The 24,968-nt window shown below is 41.6% G+C and overlaps 2 protein-coding genes across 3 annotated transcripts in view; one reads left to right on the top strand and one right to left on the bottom strand.

Annotated features, from left to right (window-relative positions):
• LOC140724713 (serine/threonine-protein phosphatase 4 regulatory subunit 4-like) overlaps nucleotides 1-24,968 on the bottom strand; it is a 268,941-nt gene that overhangs the window by 43,451 nt on the left and 200,522 nt on the right. The gene's annotated exons all lie outside the window — the stretch shown is intronic.
• LOC140724714 (protein Z-dependent protease inhibitor-like) lies at nucleotides 1,973-24,846 on the top strand. Of its 2 annotated transcripts, none has more exons than XM_073039177.1 (5): nucleotides 1,973-2,112; nucleotides 8,078-8,801; nucleotides 12,790-13,060; nucleotides 19,977-20,124; nucleotides 20,216-24,846. In XM_073039177.1, exons 2-5 carry the CDS (start codon nucleotides 8,114-8,116, stop codon nucleotides 20,405-20,407), a joined length of 1,299 nt encoding a protein of 432 aa, XP_072895278.1. In that variant the 5' UTR covers nucleotides 1,973-2,112; nucleotides 8,078-8,113; the 3' UTR covers nucleotides 20,408-24,846. The 2 variants fall into 2 exon arrangements, with proteins under 2 accessions (XP_072895278.1, XP_072895279.1); XM_073039178.1 differs by lacking the exon at nucleotides 1,973-2,112 and adding an exon at nucleotides 2,353-2,489.

Genomic DNA, 24,968 nt, shown 5'->3' with positions numbered 1-24,968 from the left:
ATTCTCCTGCCTTCTCCCCATAACCTTCAATATTTGGTGAGGGGCAAGTGGTATTGAGGAAACAGACAGGCTGCAGAAGGGCTTAGATTAGGAGAATGGGTAAAAAAGTGACAAATAAAATACAATGTTGGAAAATGCATGGTCATGGACCATATGCAGACTATTTTCTAAACAGGGAGAAAATCCAAAAATCTAAGATGCAAAGGGACTTGGGAGTCATTGTGCAGATCATCCTAAAGGTTAACTTGCAGGTTGAGTTGGTGGTGAGGAAGGCAAATGCAATTGATTTCAAGAGGCCTAGAATATAAGAGCAGGGATGTGATGCTGAAGCTTTATAAGGCACTGGTGAGGCCTCATCTTGAGTGTTGTGAAGTTTTGGGCTCCTCATCAAAGAAAAATGTGCTGAAATTGGAGAGGGTTCAGAGGAGGTTCACATGGATGATCCTGAGAATAAGAGGGTTATCATACGAGGAACGGTTGATAACTCTGGGTCTGTACTTTTGGAATTTAGAAAGATGAGGGGGTAATCTCATTGGTCTCCACAGCTGACTGTGGCAATGAATTCCACAGATCCACCTCTCTCTGGCTAAAGAAATTCCTCTTGTCACTGTTCTCAGTGGACGGCCCTCTTTTCTGAGGCTATTCCCCCTCTGGTCCTAGACTCACCCACTATATCCTCTCCACATCCACTCTCTCCAGGCCTTTTAATATTTGATAGGTTTCAAAGAGGTCCCCTTCATTCTTCTAAACTCCCACAAGTACAGACACAGAGCCATCAAACGCTCCTCATACCTTATCCCTTTCATTCTTGGAATCATTCTCGTGAATCTCTTCTGGACTCTCTCCAATGCCAGCACATCCTTTCTTAGAAAAGGGCCCAAAACTGCTCACAATACTCCGTGCGATCTGACAAATGACTTGTAAAGCTCAGTATCACATCCCTGTATTCTAGACCTCTTGCAATGAAAGTTAACATTGCATTTGCCTTCCTCACCACCAACTCCACCTGGAAGTTAACCTTTATCTGTATAAAAGTCTGTTTAGAAACATAGAAAACCTACAGCACAATACAGGCCCTTTGGCCCACAAAGCTGTACCAAACATGTTCTTACCTGAGAAATTACCTAGGGTTACCCATACCCTCTATTTTACTAAGCTCCATGTACCTATCCAGGAGCGTCTTAAATGACCCTATCATATCCACCTCCACCACCGTCGCCAGTAGGCCCTTCCACACACTCACCACTCTCTGCATAAAAAACTTACCCCTGACATCTCTTCTGTACCTACTTCCAAGCACCTTAAAACTGTGCCCTCTCGTGCTAGCCATTTCAGCCCTGGGAAAAAGCCTCTGACTATTCACACGATCAATGCCTCTCATCATCTTATACACATCTTTCAGGTCACCTATCATCCTCCATCGCTCCAAGGAGAAAAGGCTGAGTTCACTCAACCTATTCTCATAAGGAGTACTCCCCAATCCAGGTAACATCCTTGTAAATCTCCTCTGCACCCTTTCTACGGTTTCTACACCCTTCCTATAGTGAGGCGACTAGAACTGAGCACAGTACTCCAAGTGGGGTCTGACCAGGGTCCTATATAACTGCAACATTACCTCTCAGCTCTTAAACTCAATCCCATGATTGATGAAGGTCAATACACCATATGCCTTCTTAACCACAGAGTCAACCTGCACAGCAGCTTTGAGTGTTTCTGTAATGTTACCACTCTGCTACCAAACCCAGTGCTAATTCAAGGTCATTTGTTAATTTTCAATCTAAGACTGCATAAATTTGAGTTGGAATGGGGCAAGAATTATCCCAGACCTGATTTCTATTTGCCCCACCATAAACTACAATATCTTAACTTAGGACAGCAGGGAAAAAATAGAAACAAAAGTAATTCAGAAGCACTGTTTATGGTTAAAATGTTTCTGCTTGCACATTGGATTGGGTAATGTGTGCTCGTCGTTAATAGTTAGTGAGCAGTAAGTGACTTGTGGTTTGCTGACTCATTTGGCTTGTTTCCACAACACAGACTCTATCAGAATGATGTTGTAAGACATGCAGCAGCAAAATATCTACTAGCACCAGTGCGAGTAAGAAGAGAAATGTGAGTTGTATGGTTTCCTTACACCGACAGTTTTGTCTATTGTATTTTATCTTCATTGTTTTGATCATTATTTAATAATTAGCAAGTTTAAATTAATTTCAGACTATTGGCTTGTGCTGTGTTTGACCAGTACTGCGTTGGACTCAAGACAGGCAATGTGATAAAGTACAATCAAATAACACGGACTAAAGAACACTACACGCTTTCCATCCGTGCTGGGTTGATGTTGAGCTAGCAACTTTGCCTCGTAAAAAATAGACAAATACTAAAGAAACAGCAAGGTTGCTGCCCGATGCACCAAAAGGCATGGAGAGGAACAACAACAAAGACCAGTGGATTCAAATAAACCATCATTATTTTCTGCTCTTTTCTTAAAGGTGGGGAGGATGATTCCTATAGTGGGACAGTCTAGGACCAGAGGGCACAGACTCTGAATAGAGAAACATCCATTTAGAACAGAGAGAATGAGGAATTCCTTTGCCAGAGGGTGGTAAATCTGTGCAATTCATTGTCACAGATGGTTGTGGTTTCCAAGTCATTGGGTATATTTAAAGCGGAGGTTAATCGTTTTTGATTAGTAAGGACATCAAAGGTTACAGGAAGAAGGCAGGAGAATGGAGTTGAGAGGGATAATAGATAAGCCATGATGAAATAGCGGAATAGACTCAACAGGTCAAATGGACGAATTCTGCACTTATCTCATATGGTCTAATATTCTGATGCATTAAAAGTGTTTTCAGGACAATTAATTAAATGGTCAGAGACAATGAGACACCTCCTTAGTGACTGTAGGTCATCATCGGTATTAACTAATATGATCATCAGAGCTAGTCATTGGGAGCACTGTGGCATGCTCACTCACCGATGGTGTATCGTCTGGCCATCACCCCACAGCACAGAACTGGAACTTGATTTACTACATATGGGTTGTGCTTCAATTCCTGTGTTGTCTGACTCATGTTGTCATCAGATCAGAGTTTGGTGCTTTGATGATTCAAGATCCATGATTTTTATTTTATTTAGAAACATGCACGGAGTAAACCCCTCAATCCTTGCTGCCCCAGCAACGCCTGACAACCCTAATTTAACCCTAACCTCATTTTACAATATCCTACCCAATACATCTTTGGAGTGTGGGAGGAAACCGGAGGACTCAGGCAAAACCCACACATTCCATGGGGATGACATATAAACTCTGTACAGACCACTCTAGGATTGAACTCCAAACTCTGATGTCCCAAGATGTAAGAGCATTGTGCTAACCAGCACACTACCATGGTGTCCCAAAGAGGGTTTAATGTCATTTCCAGTACTCAAATGTAAAGGAATACATTGTTGTTACTCTGGAACCAATGCAATACAAAAAAAAAACATTAGATAGAGAATGCAATGATAACTTAAGAAAAGCAATATATATAAATACATAAGATAGCTTAAATACATAGATTGATTGTATGTCTATAAAGTGACGCTGTACATAAGGTGACTGACAGGAAATGATAAAGTAATGGTGATTGGGTGGAGATGTTGATCAGCCTCACTGCTTAAGGAAGTAACTATTTTTGAGTCTGGTGGTCCTTGTGTAGCTGCATCCCTGATGAGAGTGGGACGAATAGTCCATAAGCAGGATGGGAGGCTGCTGTCATGATCTCACTGGCCCTTTTCCAGCACCTTTCTGCACTTTCTGTTCTTGCTGGCAGGTCGGATGGCACTGGTGATGTGTTGGGCAGTTTGATGTGTATTCCAGCTATGGAATGGTGAATTATCTAATACTTATTCTTCACTAGCTTTAATTTGAGCAGCATGGTAGTGTAGCAGTTAGCTCAACACTTCACAGTGTCGGTGATGACTGATCAGGCTTCAATTCCTGATGCCGTCTGTAAGGTGTTTGTATGTTCTCCCCTGACCATGTGGAACTCCTCCTGGTATTCCGATTTCCTCCCACATTCTACACACATGTGGTTAGGGTGAGTCAGTTGTGGGAGTGTTATTTTGATACCAACATAGCAACACTGGTGGGCTGCCTAGCATAATCCTCACTGATTTAATTTGATGCATACAAAATGCATATGTTTCTGTGTACGGTACATGTGACAAATAAAGTTAATCTCTTAGGAGGTATGTTACAGGCTTCTACACTTCAATCATCTATATCATGGATAGCATTTTACAATGTGTGGTACGAGCATGCACATTTCACAAGGAAGTCCTTGTACGATTTATTTTTGGTCTGCAACACATGCTTCAATTTAATAACTTTTGTCTTATTTAGTAAGTGTAAATATATAGTTGTGTTAGAAGGCAACTATGGATAGATTGCATTTGAATCCCAGGGGGACCAATATCCTGGTGGGGAGGTTTGCTAAGGCTACTGGGGAGAGTTTAAACTAGAATTGTTGGGGGGTGGGTGGGAACTGAATATAAGAGACTGGGGAAGACGAGGTTGGCTCACAAATAGAGAAAGCTTGTTGATAGTGCGAGAGGGAGGATAGGCAGGTGGTAGGGAAGGGACACGCTCAGACACAAAGTTTCAGATGTGTCTATTTTAAGGCAAGGAGTGTTGTGAATACAGCGGATGAGCTAAGAGCATGGATCAGTAATTTGGAGATATGATGTGGTGGCCATTACAGAGGCTTGGATGGCTCAGGGACAGGAATGGGTACTTCAAGTGCTGGGTTTTAGATGTTTCAGAAAGGACAGGGAGGGAGGCAAAAGAAGTGGGGGCGTGGCAATGTTGATCAGAGATAGTGTCACAGCTGCAGAAAAGGCGGATGCTATGGAGGGATTGTCTACAGAATATCTGTGGGTGGAGGTTAGCAACAGGAAAGGGTCAATGAATTTACTGGGTGTTTTTTACAGGCCGCCCAATAGTAACAGGGATTTCGAGGAGCAGATAGGGAAACAGACCCTGGAAAGGTGTAATAATAACAGTGTTGTCGTGATGGGAGATTTTAATTTCCCAAATATCCATTGGCATCTCCTTAGAGCAAGGGGTTTAGATGGGGTGGAGTTTGATAGGTGTGATCAGGAAGGTTTCTTGACACAATAAGTCTACAAAATGAGAGGCTGTACTTGATTTGGTATTGGGGAATGAACCTGGTCAGGTGTCAGATCTCTCAGTGGGGGAGCATTTTGGAGATCATAATTCTATCTCCTTTACAATAGCATTGGAGAGAGATAGGGACAGACAAGTTAGAAAAGTGTTTATTTGGAGTAAGGGGAATTATGAGGCTATCAGGCAGGAAATTGGAAACTTAAATTGGGAAAAGATGTTCTCAGGGAAAATTACCGAAGAAATGTGGCAAATACTTAGGGGATATTTCTGTAGAGTTCTGTATAGGTACATTCCAATGAGACAGGGAAGTTATGGTAGCGTACAGGAACTGTGATGTACAAAGGCTGTAATAAATCTAGTCAAGAAGAAAAGAAAAGCTGACAAAAGGTTCAGAGAGTTAGGTAATGTTAGAGATCTAGAAGATTATAAGGCTACTAGGAAGGAGCTTAAGAAGGAAATTAGGAGAGCCAGAAGGGGCCATGAGAAGGCCTTGGTGGGCAGAATTAAGGAAAACCCCAAGGCATTCTACAAGTATGTGAAGAGTTAGAGGATAAGACATGAAAGAATAGGACCTATCAAGTATAACAGTGGGAAAGTGTGTATGGAACTGGAGGAAATAGCAGAGGTACTTAATGAATACTTTACTTCAGTATTCACTATGGAAAAGGATCTTGGTGATTGTAGTGATGACTTGCAGCAGACTGCAAAGCTTGAGCATTAAGAAAGAGGATTTGCCGGAGCTTTTGGAAAGCAACAAGTTGGATAAGTCACCAGGACTGGACGAAATGTACCCTAGGCTACTGTCGGAGGTGAGGGAGGAGATTGTTGAGCCTCTGGCAATGATCTTTGCATCATCAATGGGGATGGGAGACATCCGGAGGATTGGAGGGTTGCAGATGTTGTTCCTTTATTCAAGAAAGGGAGTAGAGATAGCCCAAGAAATTATAGACCAGTGAGTCTTACCGCAGTGGTTGGTAAGTTGATGGAAAAGATCCTGAGAGGCAGGATTTATGAACATTTGGAGAGGTATAATATGATTAGAAATAGTCAGTATGGCTTTGTCAAGGGCAGGTCATGCCTTATGAGCCTGATTGAATTTTTTGAGGATGTGACTAAACACATCGATGAAAGAAGAGTAGTAGATGTAGTGTATATGGATTTCAGCAAGGCATTTGATAAGGTAACCCATGAAAGTCTTATTGAGAAAGAAGGAGGCATGGGATCCAAGGGGACATTGCTTTGTGGATCCAGAACTGGCTTGCCCACAGAAGGCAAAGAGTGGTTGTAGATGGGTCATATTCTGCATGGAGGTCAGTCACCAGTGGTGTGATTTTAGTAAATGACCTGGATGAGGAAGTGGAAGGATTGGTTAGTAAGTTTGCTGATGACACAAAGGTTGGAGGTGTTGTTGATAGTGTGGAGGGCTATCAGGGGTTACAGCGGGACATTGATAGGATGCAAAACTGGGCTGAGAAGCGGCAGATGGAGTTCAACCCAGATAAGTGTGAAGTGGTTCATTTTGGTAGGTCAAATATGATGGCAGAATATATTAATGGTAAGACTCTTGGCAGTGTGGAGGATCAGAGGGATATTGGGGTCCATGTCCTTTGGACACTCAAAGCTGCTGTACAGGTTGACACTGTGGTTAAGAAGGCATACGGTGTTTTGGCCTTCATCAATCGTGGAATTGAATTTAGGAGCCAAGAGGTAATGTTGCAGCTATATAGGATCCTGGTCAGACCCACTGGAGTACTGTGCTCAGTTCTGGTCGCCTCACTACAGTAAGCCATAGAAGGGGTGCAGAGGAGATTTACAAGGATGTTGCCTGGATTGAGGAGCCTTATGAGAATAGGTTGAGTGAACTCAGCCTTTTCTCCTTGGTGTGATGGAGGATGAGAGGTGACCTGATAGAGGTGTATAAGATGATGAGAGGCATTGATCGTGTGGATAGTCAGAGGCTTTTTCCCAGGGCTGAAATGGTTGCCACAAGAGGACACAGGTTTAAGGTGCTGGGGAGTGGGTACAGAGGAGATGTCAGGGGTAAGTTTTTTACTCAGAGAGTGGTGATTGTGTGGAATGGGCTGCCAGCAATGGTGGTGGAGGTAGATATGATTGTGTCTTTTAAGAGACTTTTAGATAGGTACATGGAGCTTAGTAAAATAGAGGGCTATATGTAAGCCTAGTAGGGACGTGTTCCGCACAACTTTGTATTGTGCTGTAGGTTTTCTATGTAAGGCTAGGATCAACCAGTGAAGCTGACTAGTTTGATGGGTGAACAAAGGACTGTGGATGAGAGCTGGGTTAAATAGGCTGCAGGTGATGTTGGAAATGAGAGGCAGCTGACTCCTGTTAGCTGAGTGGGGACTGGGAGGTGCTGACAAGTGTAGGTCTGACAAGCTGCGAAGACCCAAAGAATTCATCTCTAATACTCGGCAGCTGTGCAGAATCACTAGGTCATAAAAACCAATCCATTCCATCAGTGAAGGAAGACTGCCCTCTGACATTACTAGCTTGGCCCATGACTGTCTCCAGATTCGTGAACACGGTTGAATGTCAGAAGCAACCCTCCAACACCCCCACCCTCACCCCAGTTGGGTCTAGTAAGCTATTCAGTTCCGGAGACAGTTAGAGAAGAAAGATAAATGACCAACAGATTCCACATCTGTGAACACTTAACTAGGTTGAAAATTGAAATAAAGTTCAAGATAGTTTAATGTAATTTCCAGTATACTAATGTAAAGGAGAACAAAATAATTGTTACTCTGGATCTGATGCAGCACAAAAAACACAATAAGATAAAGAACACAATAATAATAAAATCACAATAGGTATAAAATAGCTTATATACATAGATTGATTGTATGTCAATAAAGCTAATATTCATCTACAATGTAGCATACCATGTTGCAGGTAATTCTGAAGTCATCAAGATAAGAGAAAAAGAAAATGAGATTTTTAATCTTTCTGCTATGTGGTGGATTTGTGGCCACCAAAGTATCACAGAGGCCTGGATTCAATTCTCGCCCAGAACATAGGAAGAAGCATCCTCAGAATTTCAATTTGCCTTCACGTTCTAATGCTGAAGCACAACGGCAACAAGCAGAATCAATCTCTGATCTACAGAGAATCTACCAGCTAACGGAAAAGAACAGTGAATTTGGTTTCAATGTCTACAGGAAAATAGCAAACCTGCATGAAGATAATGTATTTTTCTCACCTAATAGCATCTCTACAACATTTACCATGCTTTCTCTTGGTGCCAAAGGAGCAACACGTAACAACATACTCCGAGGCCTCAACATAGAGGGCCTTGTCAGTACTGGCAACCAGTACCAACTGCATGGCTTGTTCCAATGGCTCCACAGAAACATCACCAACAACAGGGATTTGCTCATCTCTCAGGGAAACTCCCTGTTTATACAGAACAACCTTGAACTGAAACAAACATTCATCACAGACCTTTCCCATTTTTATAATGCTGATATTACACCAGTAAACTTTCAAGACACAGTCAATACCAAAGATATTATTAACCAATATATTCGCAACAGAACAGATGGAAAAATCAACAAGTTATTAGAATCTGTGGATGCTAAAGCCAGACTTATGTTTATTAATTACATCTTATTCAAAGGTAAGATTTTTTCCCAATATTTTTATTATGGATATGAAATTATTTCAAAGTATTAGTAATCATAAACCAATCACATTACAGTGGATTCCTGTTAATTGGGCCATCAGTTAATCAGGGCAGCTGCTTATTTGGGACAACTCTTAATGAACAAAATATAATCGAGAAGATAGCTGGCATTCCCGTCATTTATTTGCAATGCTATGATGCTTAATTGGGACAGGAAACCGTTACCAAACAGTTTCTGACTAGGGTTAGTCATGTGCACTAGTGTGGCTGTTCGACACTACACCGTGCTTAGAGTGAACAGTTTTTAAATAGTATTAGTTGTATGTGTTTGTGTTCAAAAAGCAGTGATCTTTATTCACAACTGTTTTGCTCACTGTGGTTTCAAGCAGTCAGGTTTGGAGATGCCAAAGATAGCTGAGAGTAAAAATGAAACAATTTCACTACTTCAACAAGATAGGAGCTATGAAGAATTTGAAGGTATCAAGAATTATCTTAAATGTTACAATGAAAATGAAGATTTGTAAGATGCAATTATTGAAGTCATTGTATTATCTGTGTCTACACTGATTTTGTTCATTCACAGTCAATCACAAGAACACGGCAGCGTACCTTTGGGAACTATTGGGATCTAATACATAGTTTTATATTGTAGTAATATTAGCAGTGTTCCAATTTGTTCTGTATTTCATTTAAAAACATAACTTGTTACTGAGTTAAACACTAGTTTCCCATTTTTACACTTTTTAAAGTAATTTTGTGAAACTAATTAGTCAATAGACAATAGACAGCAGGTGCAGAAGTAGGCCATTTGGCCCTTCTAGCCAGCACCGCCATTCACTGTGATCATGGCTGATCATACAAAATCAGTACCCCATTCCTGCCCTCTCCCCATATCCCTTGACCCCGCTATCTATAAGAGCTTTATCTAACTCTCTCTTGAAAGTATCCATTGGGGCAGCAACTTATTTTGATCAAAATATACAGGCCCCAATGTGACAATTAACCAGAATCCATTGCACTTGATTTTTGAATTGAAAATTCCAGTGGAAGTTTCAGAGTGAAGTCAGAACAATAGCTAAAAAAAAAATTACAATAACATGAGGAAATCTGCAGATGCTGGAAATTCAAGCAACACACATAAAATGCTGGTGGAACGCAGCAGGCCAGGCAGCATCTATAGGGAGAAGCACTGTCGATGTTTCAGGCCGAGACCCTTCCTGACAAAGTCCTGACAAAGGGTCTCGTCCCAAAATGTCGACTGTGCAGAATTACAATATATTAGTTGGTAACAAGGAAGTGATACCAAACCTGTCAGTAAATGCATAGAGAAAGAAAGAATGAAAGAACTATAAAGATTCACAAATTCAGTCCTCCCCATGGCTTGTAAAATGTTTACATTGGACAAACATATCAAGTCAAGCTCAAGTTTATTATCATTTAACTGTACACATGTATACTGCCAAACAAAACAATGTTTCTCTGGACCAAGGTACACAACAGAACATGTAACTGACACAACACATAAGTAATATTACCACAAGTAAAGTAACAAATGATAAGATGCATTGACAACACATTAAAAGGTAAACAGTATAACATTACTGGTGCTTCACACATAATGAGACCGGGGTGGTGACAGGGAGTTCAGTAGTCTCATAGAACCACAGAACATTACAGCACAGAAACAGGCCTTTTGGCCCTTCTTGGCTGTGCCAAGCCATTTTTCTGCCTAGTCCCACTGACCTGCACCTGGACCATATCCCTCCATACCCCTCTCATCCATGTACCTGTCCAAGTTTTTCTTAAATGTTAAAAGTGCTCCGGTGCTCCCCGTGTGGTCTTTTATATATTGGTGAGACCCGAAGCAGACTGGGAGACCGTTTCGCTGAACACCTACGCTCGGTCTGCCAGAAAAAGCAGGATCTCCCAGTGGCCACACATTTTAATTCCACGTCCCATTCCCATTCTGATATGCCTCCTCTACTGTCAAAATGAATCCAAACTCAGGTTGGAGGAACAACACCTTATATACCGGCTGGGTAGCCTCCAACCTGATGGCATGAACATTGACTTCTCTAACTTCCGTTAATGCTCCTCCTCCCCTTCTTACCCCATCTCTGACATACTTAGTTGTTTGCCTGTTCTCCATCTCCCTCTGGTGTCCCCCCCCTTTCTTTCTCCCAAGGCCTCCCGTCCCATGATCCTTTCCCTTCTCCAGCTCTGTATCACTTTCGCCAATCACCTTTCCAGCTCTTAGCTTCATCCCACTCCCTCCGGTCTTCTCCTATTATTTCGCATTTCCCCCTCCCCCCACTACTTTCAAACCTCTTACTATCTTTCCTTTTGGTTAGTCCTGATGAAGGGTCTCGGCCCGAAACGTCAACAGCGCTTCTCCCTATAGATGCTGCCTGGCCTGGTGTGTTCCACCAGCATTTTGTATGTGTTGTTTCAATCAAGAGTTAGCAATGGTATACATATATATGTGTGTAACAATGAAGTTCCCAAACTTATTCAAGCTCAGGTGGCAAGAGTTACAGTCTTACGATGGTATTTAAGGAAGTTCAGTTCAGTTCAATTCACAGAATTTGAAGTGAGAGAGAGATATTTGTAATCCAAACAAACAGGTGCCGTCAATCTTCCCGTTGTCCTCCAAATCCTCTCACGAAATATCACCAGCAGTAGCTTATCACAAAGGGGACCATCTTCAAGGGAACCACCACCCAGACAAAGGTCGACACACCGGTAGCTTCCACAAGGTTACCTCAATCACACACAACGTGATAGTCACTTATCCAGTTCCCTGACATACAAAATAATCCCAACAGTGATTTGCCACAGGGGTGCTTTTCTTCGGTGAACTACCACACCCAAACAAGGGTAAACAAACACGTGGTATTCACAACGGTTTTCCCCTCACCAGAGAACCCACTCCTGTGGATTAACTATGTGACAATCACACTTTCGTGTTCGAATGAAATCAAACTCACCCTTATGGGCTACTTAGAGAGAGAGTCCAAACAGTGATCTCTTTGTCACTAGGTTTCTTCTCTGGCGCCAGCACAGTGGTGGAGGGCACCGATTCGGATCTAGTTGCACTCGGCGGGTCACTGGTCAAATGACTCACTGCAGTCTTACTGAATGAGACGATGTTAATAAGAAATATCAAATGCCTTGCAGTTATTTCATCAGTTGGAACATATAGAACTTTTGGCCTTGATAGCAAGGTGTGGATGTCAGAAGATATATGTCTTTATTAAGAGGAATGTTGTATTCAGGGCTATGGATGTTGAATCAGCTAGATTCACAACATCATCTAGATCGGACGACATGGTGGCATAGCTGTTACCACTAAGCTATTACAGCTTAGAGCAGTGGAGTTCAGAGTTCCATTCCAACTCTGTCTGTAAGGAGTTTGCATGTCCCCCACCATGGACTGTGGGGGTTTTCTCTGGGTTCTTGGGGTTCCTCCCACTATCCAAAGATGTACCTGTTAATATGTCATTGTAAAAAGAAATAAATGTAAGGAAAGAAAACTTGCCCTACACTCTCTACATAAGTGGGTGGCAAGTTAGCAAAGTGATTAAAGTAACGCTGCTACAGCACCAGCGATCTGGGTTCAATTCTCACTACTGTCTGTAAGGAGTTTGTACGTTCTCTCCATGACTGCATGGGCTTCTCCGGGTGCTCCAGTTTCCTCCTATTTCCAAAGACATACTGGTTAATAATTTAATTGGTCTCATGGATATGTTAGGCTGCAAGGACCAGTCACTCTGCTGCATCTTTGATCTCTGCTGCATTTTTAGATAAATTAAAAAATAAATAACTACAAACCAAGAAAATGAAAATGTCTTGCCATTTATTCTCAATTACAGTATGTGCTGGCAAAAATGACACCGCTTATTTTGTTTCTCTATAATATGACATAATGACTGAATATGTACCTACGGAGTAATGACTAATGCTTTTTTTTTGGTTTCTTCAGGGAAGTGGAAGGCTCCATTTGATCCAAACTTGACAGTAAATGGAACATTCTATGTGAACGCGTACACTCGAGTTAAAGTTCCAATGATGTACAAAGAAGGTCCATTTTTGTTAACGTATGACAAGAACCATTCGTGTACAGTCCTGAAGCTTCCGTACGAGGGAAGTGCAAGCATGCTGGTAGTGATGCCAACAGATGTAGGCTATCAGCTTCTGGAAGATGAACTATCAACTGAACTGATTGACCAGTGGATGAACGCCTTGAGAAACAAGTATGATTTCCAATTTGATAATTAAACAATCACCTACTTTACGAATTACCAGATCAGTAATTTCTTGCATCCAGGCCAGTATAGAGATTCAATAAAACCTTAGAATCATTGATGTCTGTGCACAGGAGCTCACTGACCTTCTCTTTCCATTTCTTATTTTTGTTATTGTTTTATTATATTTATTATTATTTTTGCTGTTTTTATTTTCATTTCTCATGGCTGTGTTTTTCTGCATAATTATATGTGCTAAATGTGCTTTGTGCTGTGTGGTGTTGGTACTGTGGCTTGCACCTTGTGATGTTTTGTTTGGCTGAATTCATAAGTATGGTGGTTCTCTAAGGTTGTCATAGCCAGGGGTGTCGTGGGGATAAGCTCCCATTACCTATTAAATGCTTCCAATGGTGTGTACTTCAAATAGCCTCTGAGAACCAAGTCCAGTTCCTGGCCTTCATGTGAAGTCTAGCTACTAGGCCAGGCGGAACTCTTTCTACTGACAGGAGAAAGGGCAAAAGCAGGTTACTGGCACGTTAAAATTAGTCGCTTCAGGCAGATACAGCTCATCAGCAATGGTTGGCAGCTCATCTAGGAGAGGGAAAGCTTTGATCTTAAATCTCAGCTGCTTTGAAGCTATATCCACTCATTGGGAAGGCTTTGGGAGTAAAAGCCGAGGAAAAGTCCAGAGCTGGAGTCCCTAATGGCAGTCCTACATTAAACAGACAGTCAGACAGACATACTTTATTGATCCCAAGGGAAATTGGGTTTCGTTACAGTCGCACCAACCAAGAATAGTGTAGAAATATAGCAATATAAAACCATAAATAATTAAATAATAATAAGTTAATTATGCCAGGTGGAAAAAAGTCCAGGACCAGCCTATTGATTCAGGGTGTCTGACACTCCGAGGGAGGAGTTGTAAAGTTGTAAAGACAGCCGGAATGACTTCCTATGATGCTCAGTGTTATATCTCGGAGGAATGAGTCTCTGGCTGAATGTACTCCTGTGCCTAACCAGTACACTAAACACTAAACATTTAGTTCAGCGCTGACTGGCAACTCCTGCGATGCCGCTGGTGCCAAACTGTATCAGCCTCTGCTGTACCTTTGTATTCACCACCTGTGTGGTGGGGGGAGCCTGCTTCGTGGGCAACAGTGTGCTCTCCAAATCATACTCCCTGGCTTGTGGATCACGTAGACAGCCAGGGTGCAATATCCATGGTCAGTCCCTATCAACAGCGGGCCTCAATGAGTATGGTTGAATGACAATTAAGCAAACTTGAAATACTGCCTGAATTGCTGAGCTCTTCCAATACTGTCTGTTTATAACCCACTTCCCATCCTTGCCATGGTCCTGCAAGCTTCAGGAGCTCATCCACTTTGTGGCACATTGCTCATCCCTTGAACCGGTCCATCGAAAATAAATCTGGATGAGAGTGAAGAGCTCTGACCTGTCGGGTACGGCTGGGACCAGGAGTCAGGAAGTGAGATTAACTGAAGCCCATTTATGCCTGACATAGGCAAGATATGCTGAATAAATCCCTTCAGTATCATTAACCTCTTTGACTCTGACGCTGTATGGCAGCTCTATAAAACACAGGTTTGACCACAACTAAAACATTGGAAGCAATTCTCATCCAAGGAAAGTTAAAGTTTTGAAGAAACTTGGTGGGATTGTTTTGCGGGTGAGGGATTTCAGTTACACAGTAGACAGGGGAAGCTGTGGTTGTATTTCATTAATTGGGAACACTGAAAGGTGATTCAATTGATATTTTATGAAGTGAGCCAGGAGAGATTGTTCCTGGAAATGGTGGAATTGAGAAGCAGTTGATGTAAATTTGAAAAGATTGAGAAGAGAGCCATAGGTTCTGTGAGGAGAAACATTATCTTGCAATATTTGTAGGGAGTTCCAGCTCAATATTGGAAAAGCAAGTCTCTCCCACTAATACTCATATTGATTTTATAGTTAAAATAGTAATTGTGCATTGCTGAAATTCTGATTAAAGTTCAAAGTTAATTTATTTTCAAAGTACATAAGTGTGACCATTTACATCCCTGGAATTCATTTTCTTGTGTGAAATCACAGTAAATACAAAAAATACAATAGAATCAGTGAAAAGCCACCCTAAATCAGTGTGCTCATAATAACAAAAATTACTTCATTGATCCTGAGTGGGAAATTCTTTCATTACAGCAGCAACATTTAAAAACAAACTTAGTAGTGTGCAGACTTAACAAATAATAAAATACAGAATAATATACACAGTAAATAATGTACCAACATGCAATAATAATGTACAAAATAATAAAGCAGAGACTATTGTATGATAATGTGTGTTCTCCTGTTGCACAGAGATGAACTGTTGTATATGCTCATTGCATTTGATGTTGATTTTCCAGTCAAGTCTGTTGTAGAGGTGAACTCCCAAGTATTTGTACTACTCTTCTCCCAGAATGTGTACAGGACTTGTCACAGTCCCTTCTTCCTAAAATCAATCACCATCTCCCTGGTTTTGCCACATTCAGGAGCAGGTGATTCCTCCCACACCACGTCACAAACTTGTCCACCAGTCCTCTGTCTCCGACTCCTGCCCATCTCTGATACACCGAACCACCGCAGAGTCATCAGAGGACTTCTGCAAGTGGCCAGACTCAGAGTTGTACTGAAAGTCTGAGGTGTACAGTGTGAACAGAAACAGAGACAGGACAGAAACAATGTAAATAAATAAATAAGATTAAATAATTAAATTAGATTAGATTAGATTAGATTCAACTTTATTGTCATTGTGCTGAGTACAGATACAAAGCCAATGAAATGCAGTTCGCATCTAACCAGAAATGCAAAGAATAGTGTTATTTACAAAATAACTGCGAATAAAAAGTAAGTGCTACAGCACACAAATATAAAAGTACTGAGACAGTACAATATGGGTGCAATAATGATGTGAGGTTCAGCAAGGTCACAGCCTCAGGGAAGAAGCTCTTCCTGAGCCTGCTGGTGTGGGAGCGGAGGCTCCTGTAGCACCTATCAGATGGGACGAGAGTAAAAAGTCCATGGTTAGGGTGAGATACATCCTCGATAATGCTTTTTGCCCTGCCCAGGCAGCATTTATGGTAGATGTTCTCAATGGTGGGCAATTGGGCACCGATAATCCACTGGGCAGTTTTCACCGCACACTGGAGTGCTTTGCAGTCCGATACGGGACAATTACCATACCACACTGAGATGCAGTTGGTGAGTGTGCTCTCAATGATACAGCGGTAAAAATCCGTCAGTATCCTGGGACAGAGATGAGCTCTCTTGATGCTCCACAGGAAATAAAGACACTGTTGCACCTTTTTGATCAGGATGGAGGAGTTCAGGGACCAGGTGAGATCCTCGAAAATGTGGACACCAAAGAATTTGAAGCTCGATACATGCTCCACTACAGCTCCATTGATGTAGATGGGGACGTGAGTGTGGCTCCTAGCATGCCTGAAGTCCACAATGATCTCCTTGGTCTTCTGGGTGTTAAGGGCCAGGTTGTCAGCACACCACGCGGCCAGGTGCTGGACCTCGTCCTGAAAGACAGTCTTGTCATCCCCTCTGATCAGGCCAACCACTGGGTGTAGTCTGCGAACTTGATTATGGAGTTAGAACCATGTACAGGAACGCAGTCATAGGTAAAAAGGGAGTAAGAAGATCGCTCAGCACACAGCCTTGAGGCACACCGGTGTTAAGGGTGAGAGTGAAGGAGGAGAGGTTGTCTAACTTAACAGATTGGGGTCTGTTAGTCAGAAAGTCCAAGGTCTAATTGCAGAGGGATGAGCTGATACCAAGCTGGTGAAGTTTGGTGATCAGTTTGGAGGGGTTCACAGTATTGAATGCTGAACTAAAGTCAATGAACAGCATTCTGACGTAAGAGTTGGGGCTGTCCAGGTGGATCAGGGCAGAGTGAAGTGCCGTGGAGATGGCATCCTCTGTTGACCTGTTGGTGCGATAGGCAAATCGATGGGGGTCCAGGGTAGTGGGCAGACAGGATTTCAGCTGTGATGGAACCAGTCTCTATGATGGAGGTGAGTGCAACTGGACGGAATTCATTCAGGCCCGTGGCAGTGGAATGCTTCGGCACTGGCACGATGTTGTCGATCTTGTAGCTTGTGGGGACAACTGCCTGGGCCAGGGGCAGATTGAAATTGTCCGTGAAGACCCTGGCCAACTGCCCTGCACCAGCTCTGAGCACGCGGCCAGGTATTCCATCCGGACCACCCGCCTTCCGTACATTCACCCTGCTCAGGGTGAAAACCGCGGCCAACTGCCCTGCACCAGCTCTGAGCACACGGCCAGGTATTCCATCCGGACCACCCGCCTTCCGTACATTCACCCTGCTCAGGGTGAAAACCGCGGCCAACTGCCCTGCACCAGCTCTGAGCACACGGCCAGGTATTCCATCCGGACCACCCGCCTTCCGTACATTCACCCTGCTCAGGGTGAAAACCCCGGCCAACTGCCCTGCACAGACTCTGAGCACACGGCCAGGTATTCCATCCGGACCAGCTGCCTTCCGTACATTCACCCTGCTCAGGGTGGCGCAAACATCGGAGGTGGAAAGTGAGGGAGGCAGTTCGCTGGGTGGGAGATCCGCTTTGAGGGTGACCTCCTTGTTTTCTCGGTCAAAGTGAGTGTATAAGTAACTTGTTCATCAGGGAGGGAAACAGAGCTGGAAGGGGGCACGGTACTAGGTGGTTTGAAGTCTGTAATGACCTGTATGCCATGTCACATGTTCCAGGGGTCCGAGGAGTTGAAATGATCCTCGATTCTCTGTTTGTATGTGTGTTTAGCCTGAGAGATTCCCCTCCTCAGGTTGGCCCTGGCTGAGCTGTAAGCCTCCCGGTCTCCAGACCTGAAGGCTGAATCTCTGGCTCTGAGCAGGAGGTGAACCTCTCTGTTCATCCATGGTTTCTGATTGGGCAAAACTTTTATTTGTTTTTGTGATGTCACTCTATCTACACACTTGTTGATGTGCTCAAGGACAGAGTTGGTATATAAGTCAATGTTAATCTGAGAGTCTGTGGTGGTATGGGCACTCGGCCTGTTCTCCTTGGAGCGACAGAGGATGAGAGGTGACCTGATAGAGGTGTACAAGATGATGAGAGGCATTGATCGTGTGGATAGTCAGAGGCTTTTTCCCAGGGCTGAAATGGCTAGCACGAGAGGGCACAGTTTTAAGGTGCTTGGAAGTGGGTACAGAGGAAATGTCAGGGGTAAGTTTTTTACACAGAGTGGTGAGTGTGTGGAATGGGGTGCTGGCAACGGTGGTGGAGGTGGATACGATAGGGTCCTTTAAGAGACTCCTGGACAGGTACATGGAGCTCAGAAAAATAGAGGGCTCTGGGTAACCCTAGGTAATTTCTAAGGTAAGGACGTGTTCAGCACAGCTTTGTGGGCTGAAGGGCCTGTATAGCACTGTAGGTTTTCTATGTTTCTAAATCTCCCCTCAATCTTCTACATTCTAAGCAATAAAGTCCTAACCTATTCTATTTTTCCTTATAACTCAGGTCCTCAAGTGCAGGCAACATCCTAGTAAATTTTCTCTGCACTCTTACAATCGTATTTACACCTTTCCTGTAGGTAGAAAAGTTTCCCCTCTAACATTTGCAGGGATTTTTTTTCACACAGACAATAGCTGATACGTAGAACATGCTGCCAGAAGAGCTGATGGAGTCAGAATAATCACTGTGTCTTAAGGAAGAGAGCAGAGCATAGAAGATACAGACGTCTTGCAGGTGAACAGGGCTGGAATATGGAAAGATTGGATAGAGTGGACATGGAGTGGAGTTTCCTAAGCTGGGGAAGTCTGGGACCAGAGAGCACAGCCTCACGATAGAAGGACATCCATTTAGGACAGAATTACACAGGAATTTCTTTAGCCAGAGGTTGGTGAATATGTGGAATGTATTACCATGTCAGCTGTGGAGGCTAAGTCATTGGATATATTTAAAACAGATCAGTAATGGCATAGTTACAGGGAGAAGGTGTGAGAACATATCAGCATAACTGAATGGCAGAGCAGACTCAATGGGCTGAATGATATAGATGGACAAAACAAAACAAGATTGTTTAATGTCATTTCCAGTACGTTAGTGTAAAGGAGAACAAAATAATTGTTACTCCGGATCCAATGCAGCTCAAAAAATCACAATGATATCAAGAAAACAATAATAAAAAACACAATAAGTATAAATACATAAGATAGCTTATATACATAGATTGGACTGTGTGTCTACAAAGTGATGCTAGGTACAGTAGTGTCTGTACATAAGATGACTGACAGGATATGATAAAGTTGTGGTGGTTGAGGCTATGGAGAGATGGGTTGATGGGTAGAGGTGTAGATCAGCCTTATTGATTGGGGAAAAAACTTGGGGAAAGTTGTCCTGGTGAGGATGCTACATAGCCGACTCCCTGATGGGATTGGGACAAACAGTCCATGAGCAGGGTGGGTGTCAAAGGATATAAGGAGAAGGCAGGAGAATAAATCAGCCCTTATTGAATGCGGAGCAGACTAGATGGACTAAATGTTTAATGGTCTCATTATATAAAGGGACAAAGCAAGACAACTTAGATATAACAAGAGAAAACCTGCAAAATCCGAGTAACACACACAAAGTGCTGGAGGAACTCAGCAGGTTAAGCAACATCTATGGAAAAAATTACAGTCCATGTTATGGGCCAAAACTCTTCATCATGACATTGTGGGTCAGAGAGCCTTATCTTTGCTGTATAACTCCATGAATCTAAACTGTTCATCTATTCTTCCCCAATGTCTTCTTATAGAATAGTTTAGCATCATATATTACTTAGCATTACACTTGAACAGTATTAAATAATAACCTTGCTTTTCCTCAACTTGCCATCATGATTTCTGTCCAACATTTCCTAGGCACATTGACCTCTATTTTCCGAAGTTTAAATTGGAAAAGTCATACAAGATGGAAAGGAAGTTAAGGCAGTTGGGAATGATCACGCCTTTCTCAAATTCTGCTGACCTATCTGGAATCTCCTCATCACACCCGCTGAAGATTTCTGAGGTATTTCTTATTCAAGGAACAATCTCTTAAGGCAGTATGAGGAGGAAACAGAATTTGATTAACTGTGGGTTTTTTTTGCTTATTTTTCCAGGTTATTCACAAAGCAGTGATTAATGTGGATGAGAAAGGGACAGAAGCCGCAGCCGTCACTGGGGTTTTTGCGATTCCTTATTCACTGCCACTTGTCATAAAAATAGACCACCCTTTTATCTTTATGATTCACGAAGATATAACAAAAACTCTACTCTTTATAGGAAGGGTGAAAGATCCCACTAAACTGTAAGGGATCTTTTGATTAAAAAAAAATCATTTGCATGTTAATTTGTTTTGATGCTCAAATAATACCATAATTACCATTGTCACAAGTTTTACATTCGTCAATTATTTATTTGACATTGACAAGTAATCATATGCATCTTAACTGAGCAGAAGTATACTTTAAAAAAACCCTGGAATTACAAGTGATCCTGTAATTTATTTTTTGTGTTTACTCAAAGAACACGGTAGCGTCGTGGTTAATGAAACACCTCGGGGCATCAGAGTTCACAGTTCAATTCTAACACTGTCTGTAAGGAGTTTCTACATTCCTTCACATGGAATGTGTGGGTTTCCTCTGGGTGCTCCAATTTCCTCCCAAAATCCAAAGATGCACCAGTTAGTAAGTGAATTGGTCATTGTCAATTGTCCTGTGATTAGGTAAGGTTTAAATCAAGGGTTCCTGGGTGATGTAGCTCATTGAGCTGGGCCTGGTCCATACAGTATCTCTACATAAATAAAATAAACTATCATTGCAAATCAGATTGAAAAGCATTATTAAAATGTCCGCCTGCAATGCTGTACAAATCTATATACTGTATTTCTTCTATGTAATGTAAAGTAACATTTTTGCAAATAGTTTCATTAGTTGGTGGAACAGTATATACAAAGACCAGAAGATTGCAAAGTAAGTCTGCAAAGGCCTCCAAAAGGCATCAGTTGTATGGGATACACACCATGAAGAATTCCCAAGGACTTCAGTAGACAAGTAAATAGGAAAACAAGTGAGATGAGTTTGTACTGCACCTATTCCTGGCACAAATTTAACAAATAAAATGACAGATCAGTTGTTAAAAATGAAGGATGCAAAACACACACACACACACACACACACACACACACACACACACACACACACACACACACACACACACACACACACACACACACACACACACACACACACACACACACACACACACACACACACACATCCATCTACAAGCTGATCTTTGGCATGGTTGGTTTCAATGCTACTTTCCTGTTCCCATAAATGTTATGGTTCACACTAATCTAATAGTATTAATACCACTCCCAGTTCTGCCGTTTCTGCTTCCATCTCCAATTGTGACTAATTGTGATCCAGGGAAACCTCCAAATCTATCATCTTCCAAATTATCCTTCTCCAGATCCACAACTCCACTGCAGAAAGTTTGCTGCACAAATGATATTTAGGACACCCCTTCTTTGAACATTTGGAAAACATATAAGTTTGGACACATACATGGATGGTGGAGCTACGGATGGCTATGGTCCAGGTGCAGGTCAATGGGTCTAGGCAGCTTAAATGGTTTGGCATGGACTAGATGGGCCAAATGGCCTGTTTCCATGCTGTACTTTTCTATGACTCTAATATGAACACATCTTTCACGTTAATTGTGTATGGGTTCATGGGAAGTGCCATACCTTTGCCATGATGTCACTGATAGCTACTGTATGTCTGTACTTAGCATTGGGCATTGTAAAGTGTGTGAAATCAGTTTTACTCATGAACACATACACAAGAGTGCAGATATTATAATATGGAACAAAACCGATCTGCTGGAGGAACACAGTAGATCAAGCAGCATCTGTAAAGCTAAAGTGATGGTTGATATTTCGAGCCAAGACTCTGCTTCAGAACAAGATGTATCTACCAGGATGTTCCCTGGATTAGAGGGCATGCCTATAGCAAGAGACTGGATGAGGTTGAGGTGTTTTCTCTGGAGCAACACAGGCTGAGGGGAGAACTGATAGAAGTTTATAAGATTGTGAGAGGCACAGACAGAGTAGACAGACAGCATCTTTTTCTTCCCAGACTTCAAATGTCTAATATCAGAGGGCATGCATTTAAGGTGAGAGAGGGTCACTTCAAAGGAGATGTGATGGGCAATTTTTCTTTACAGAGAGTGGTGGGTTCCTGGAATGCACTACCTGGGCTGGTGGTAGAGGCAGATACATTAGGGACTTTTCAGAAACATTTAGATAGACACATGAATGTGAAGAAAATGGAAGGAAATGGACATTGTGTAGGCAGAGAGGATTGGTTCAATTGGCCATTTGATTACTAATTTATCTGGTTCAGCACAACATTGTGTGCCAAAGCCCTTGTTCTTGTGCTCTACTGTTCTATATTGCATGCCTAACCTATTGCCTCCACAGATGCAGACTGACTCATTGAGTTCCTCTGTTTGTGTATTATGAGTACATGATCAGATACCCTACCACTGACAAGCTAATTGTTTTTTCAACTTTCCTTGTCAAAGTGACAGATTAATCCTGTCTCACAACATCACCATGATTTTCTAAGTTATTGATATACATCTCCAGAAGAATGAAGGAAGTTTGTCTCCTTTTCATTCTAATAAATGTATAGAAATTTATTGTGTAACCAGCATGTTAGATGGAACATTCAATGCAAATAATCCAGATTTAACAATCTCTTTAATACTTACTACTAACTTTACCTACCTTTTAAGTACAGATTCAATTTTTTTGAGAATGTGGAAGGATTACTATGGAGAAGAGAGCCTAGATTCAAGGTTCCAAGTACATTTATTATCATAGTACATTTTGTCGCCATATACAAAACAACCCTGAGATTAATAATAACAATATTATAATAATTACAGACAGGACAATCCATAATACCCATCTGGATATAATAATACAAGATAAACAAGCAAGAAAAATTTATTGAATAGATATAGCCATTCCAAACATACATTACATATAGAAATTAGTAAGTGAAAACACCAGAAATATGCTGAATTAAAAGGGAAAATTTAAAGACTATGGAACATGAACAGGGTGTACATTGTCTCGATAGTAATTTCTACAACTGATATCAACCCAAAGGCACTACTCAATAGCAATAAACAATTAGGACTACACAGCAATATTTATGTAAATCTTCAAAAAAGCCACAATACTAAACACTACTAGAATAGTCTGAAGGTTCCTAGCAATTGTGAAATGAGTGTACTTGGCTATTGCCATACCTCAGGTTTTACCAACTTGAGCTGAAAAAAAATATTTAAAACAAATAATAAGAAAGCAATATTGAGAACATGAAACAAAGAGTCTTTAAAAGTGACTCCATAGTCTTCGGTGGGTTTAGTTTGTGGTAGAAGAGTTCAGTGATGGGGCAAGTGAAGTTTATCTCCTTTGGTTCAAGCCTGATGTATAAGGGGTGATAACTGTTTCTGAACCTGGTGGTGAGTCCTGATGCTCTTGTACCTCCATTGTGACGGCGTTAGTTAGAAAAGAGCATGGATTCTTGGATTGAACTGAAATAGCTTGTTTCTGTGTTCTAACTTTTATGAAATTCTAGTAAAGAGTTCATGAATATAAATGAATAGTTGCCAATCAGAATTACATACAATGGCTCTGAATAGGAATGGCTTCATTTTAGGTTGTAATGGGATTAGTTTATTCGAGCCCAATTAACATAAAGTCCCAAACATTTTTACAAGATCAGAAACAGTTAAACAATTTTTTTAATATTTGAAATAAAATCATCTTTTCTCAAACATCATTTTTATGCTCTGAAGTTGTGTTCATCTCATTGATGCTGGATGTTTTTTTAGTTATGACCCATTTTCCTAAAGCTGAAAATTTTACATATTATGGGTGTGGGAGTCAGGGTGAAGAAAGATAAGGGAAGCAAAGGCTACATATGGCTATGATTTTAGAGGTAAGGAATGTTGAGGTTACGTCTGAATCATCTATGATTTTATAGATACAGGAAGCTGAGTCTACGTTTGGATCAGTTTGAAGATTTTTTAGAGATATGGGAAGATGAGCCAAAATTTAGATCAGCCATGGTCTTACTGATTCTGTGGAGCAGGCTTCTTGCGGAGCTAATTGGATTCCTGCCACTCCTGTTTTTCTGGCCAGTACAACTATTCATCCAGTGGTAGGAGGTTATACACTTCCAAATGACTGCCCAGAACCTGGAATGCTTACCCTTTGCATTTCTGAATAGTGAAGATTAGGGAATTTCTTCACTATTAAAGTGCTTATGGACCAATATATAGCTACTGTCTGTATCAAGTTGCTCTGCAAGATGTGGTAGATTTGTCTAAAGAATGAGAATCAATAAATGATTTTGAAGAAAATTTCCTTATGTAAGGTATAAATTTATTCTAAGGTATTTGATTTTAGTGTTGGAGTAAGATTGTAAATACAACAAATGAAGTGCAACACACACAAATTGCTGGAGGAACTCAGCAGGCCAGGCAACATCTAGGGAAAGGGTAGAGTTGAGGTCACGGCCCAGAATGCCAACTCTACTCTTTTCCTAGATGCTGCCTGGCCTGCTGAGTTCCTCCAGCATTTTGTGTGTGTTGCTCAGATTTCCAGCATCTGCAAATTTTCTCTTGTTTGTGATTTGACAACTAATAAAGTTACTATTGGCATCAAACAGATCATTTGTTATTGATTTTCATTTGCAATTAGAATCTATTCTTCATCCAGAGACTGGAGACTTGTAATATTTCTAACGTGGGCACTGAGGCAGTAAGCTCAAATGACAGTTTCTGACTAAT

This window comes from Hemitrygon akajei, chromosome 3, assembly GCF_048418815.1.
Source record: "Hemitrygon akajei chromosome 3, sHemAka1.3, whole genome shotgun sequence".
Taxonomy (NCBI): domain Eukaryota; kingdom Metazoa; phylum Chordata; class Chondrichthyes; order Myliobatiformes; family Dasyatidae; genus Hemitrygon; species Hemitrygon akajei.
This window is presented reverse-complemented; position numbering and strand designations above follow the sequence as displayed.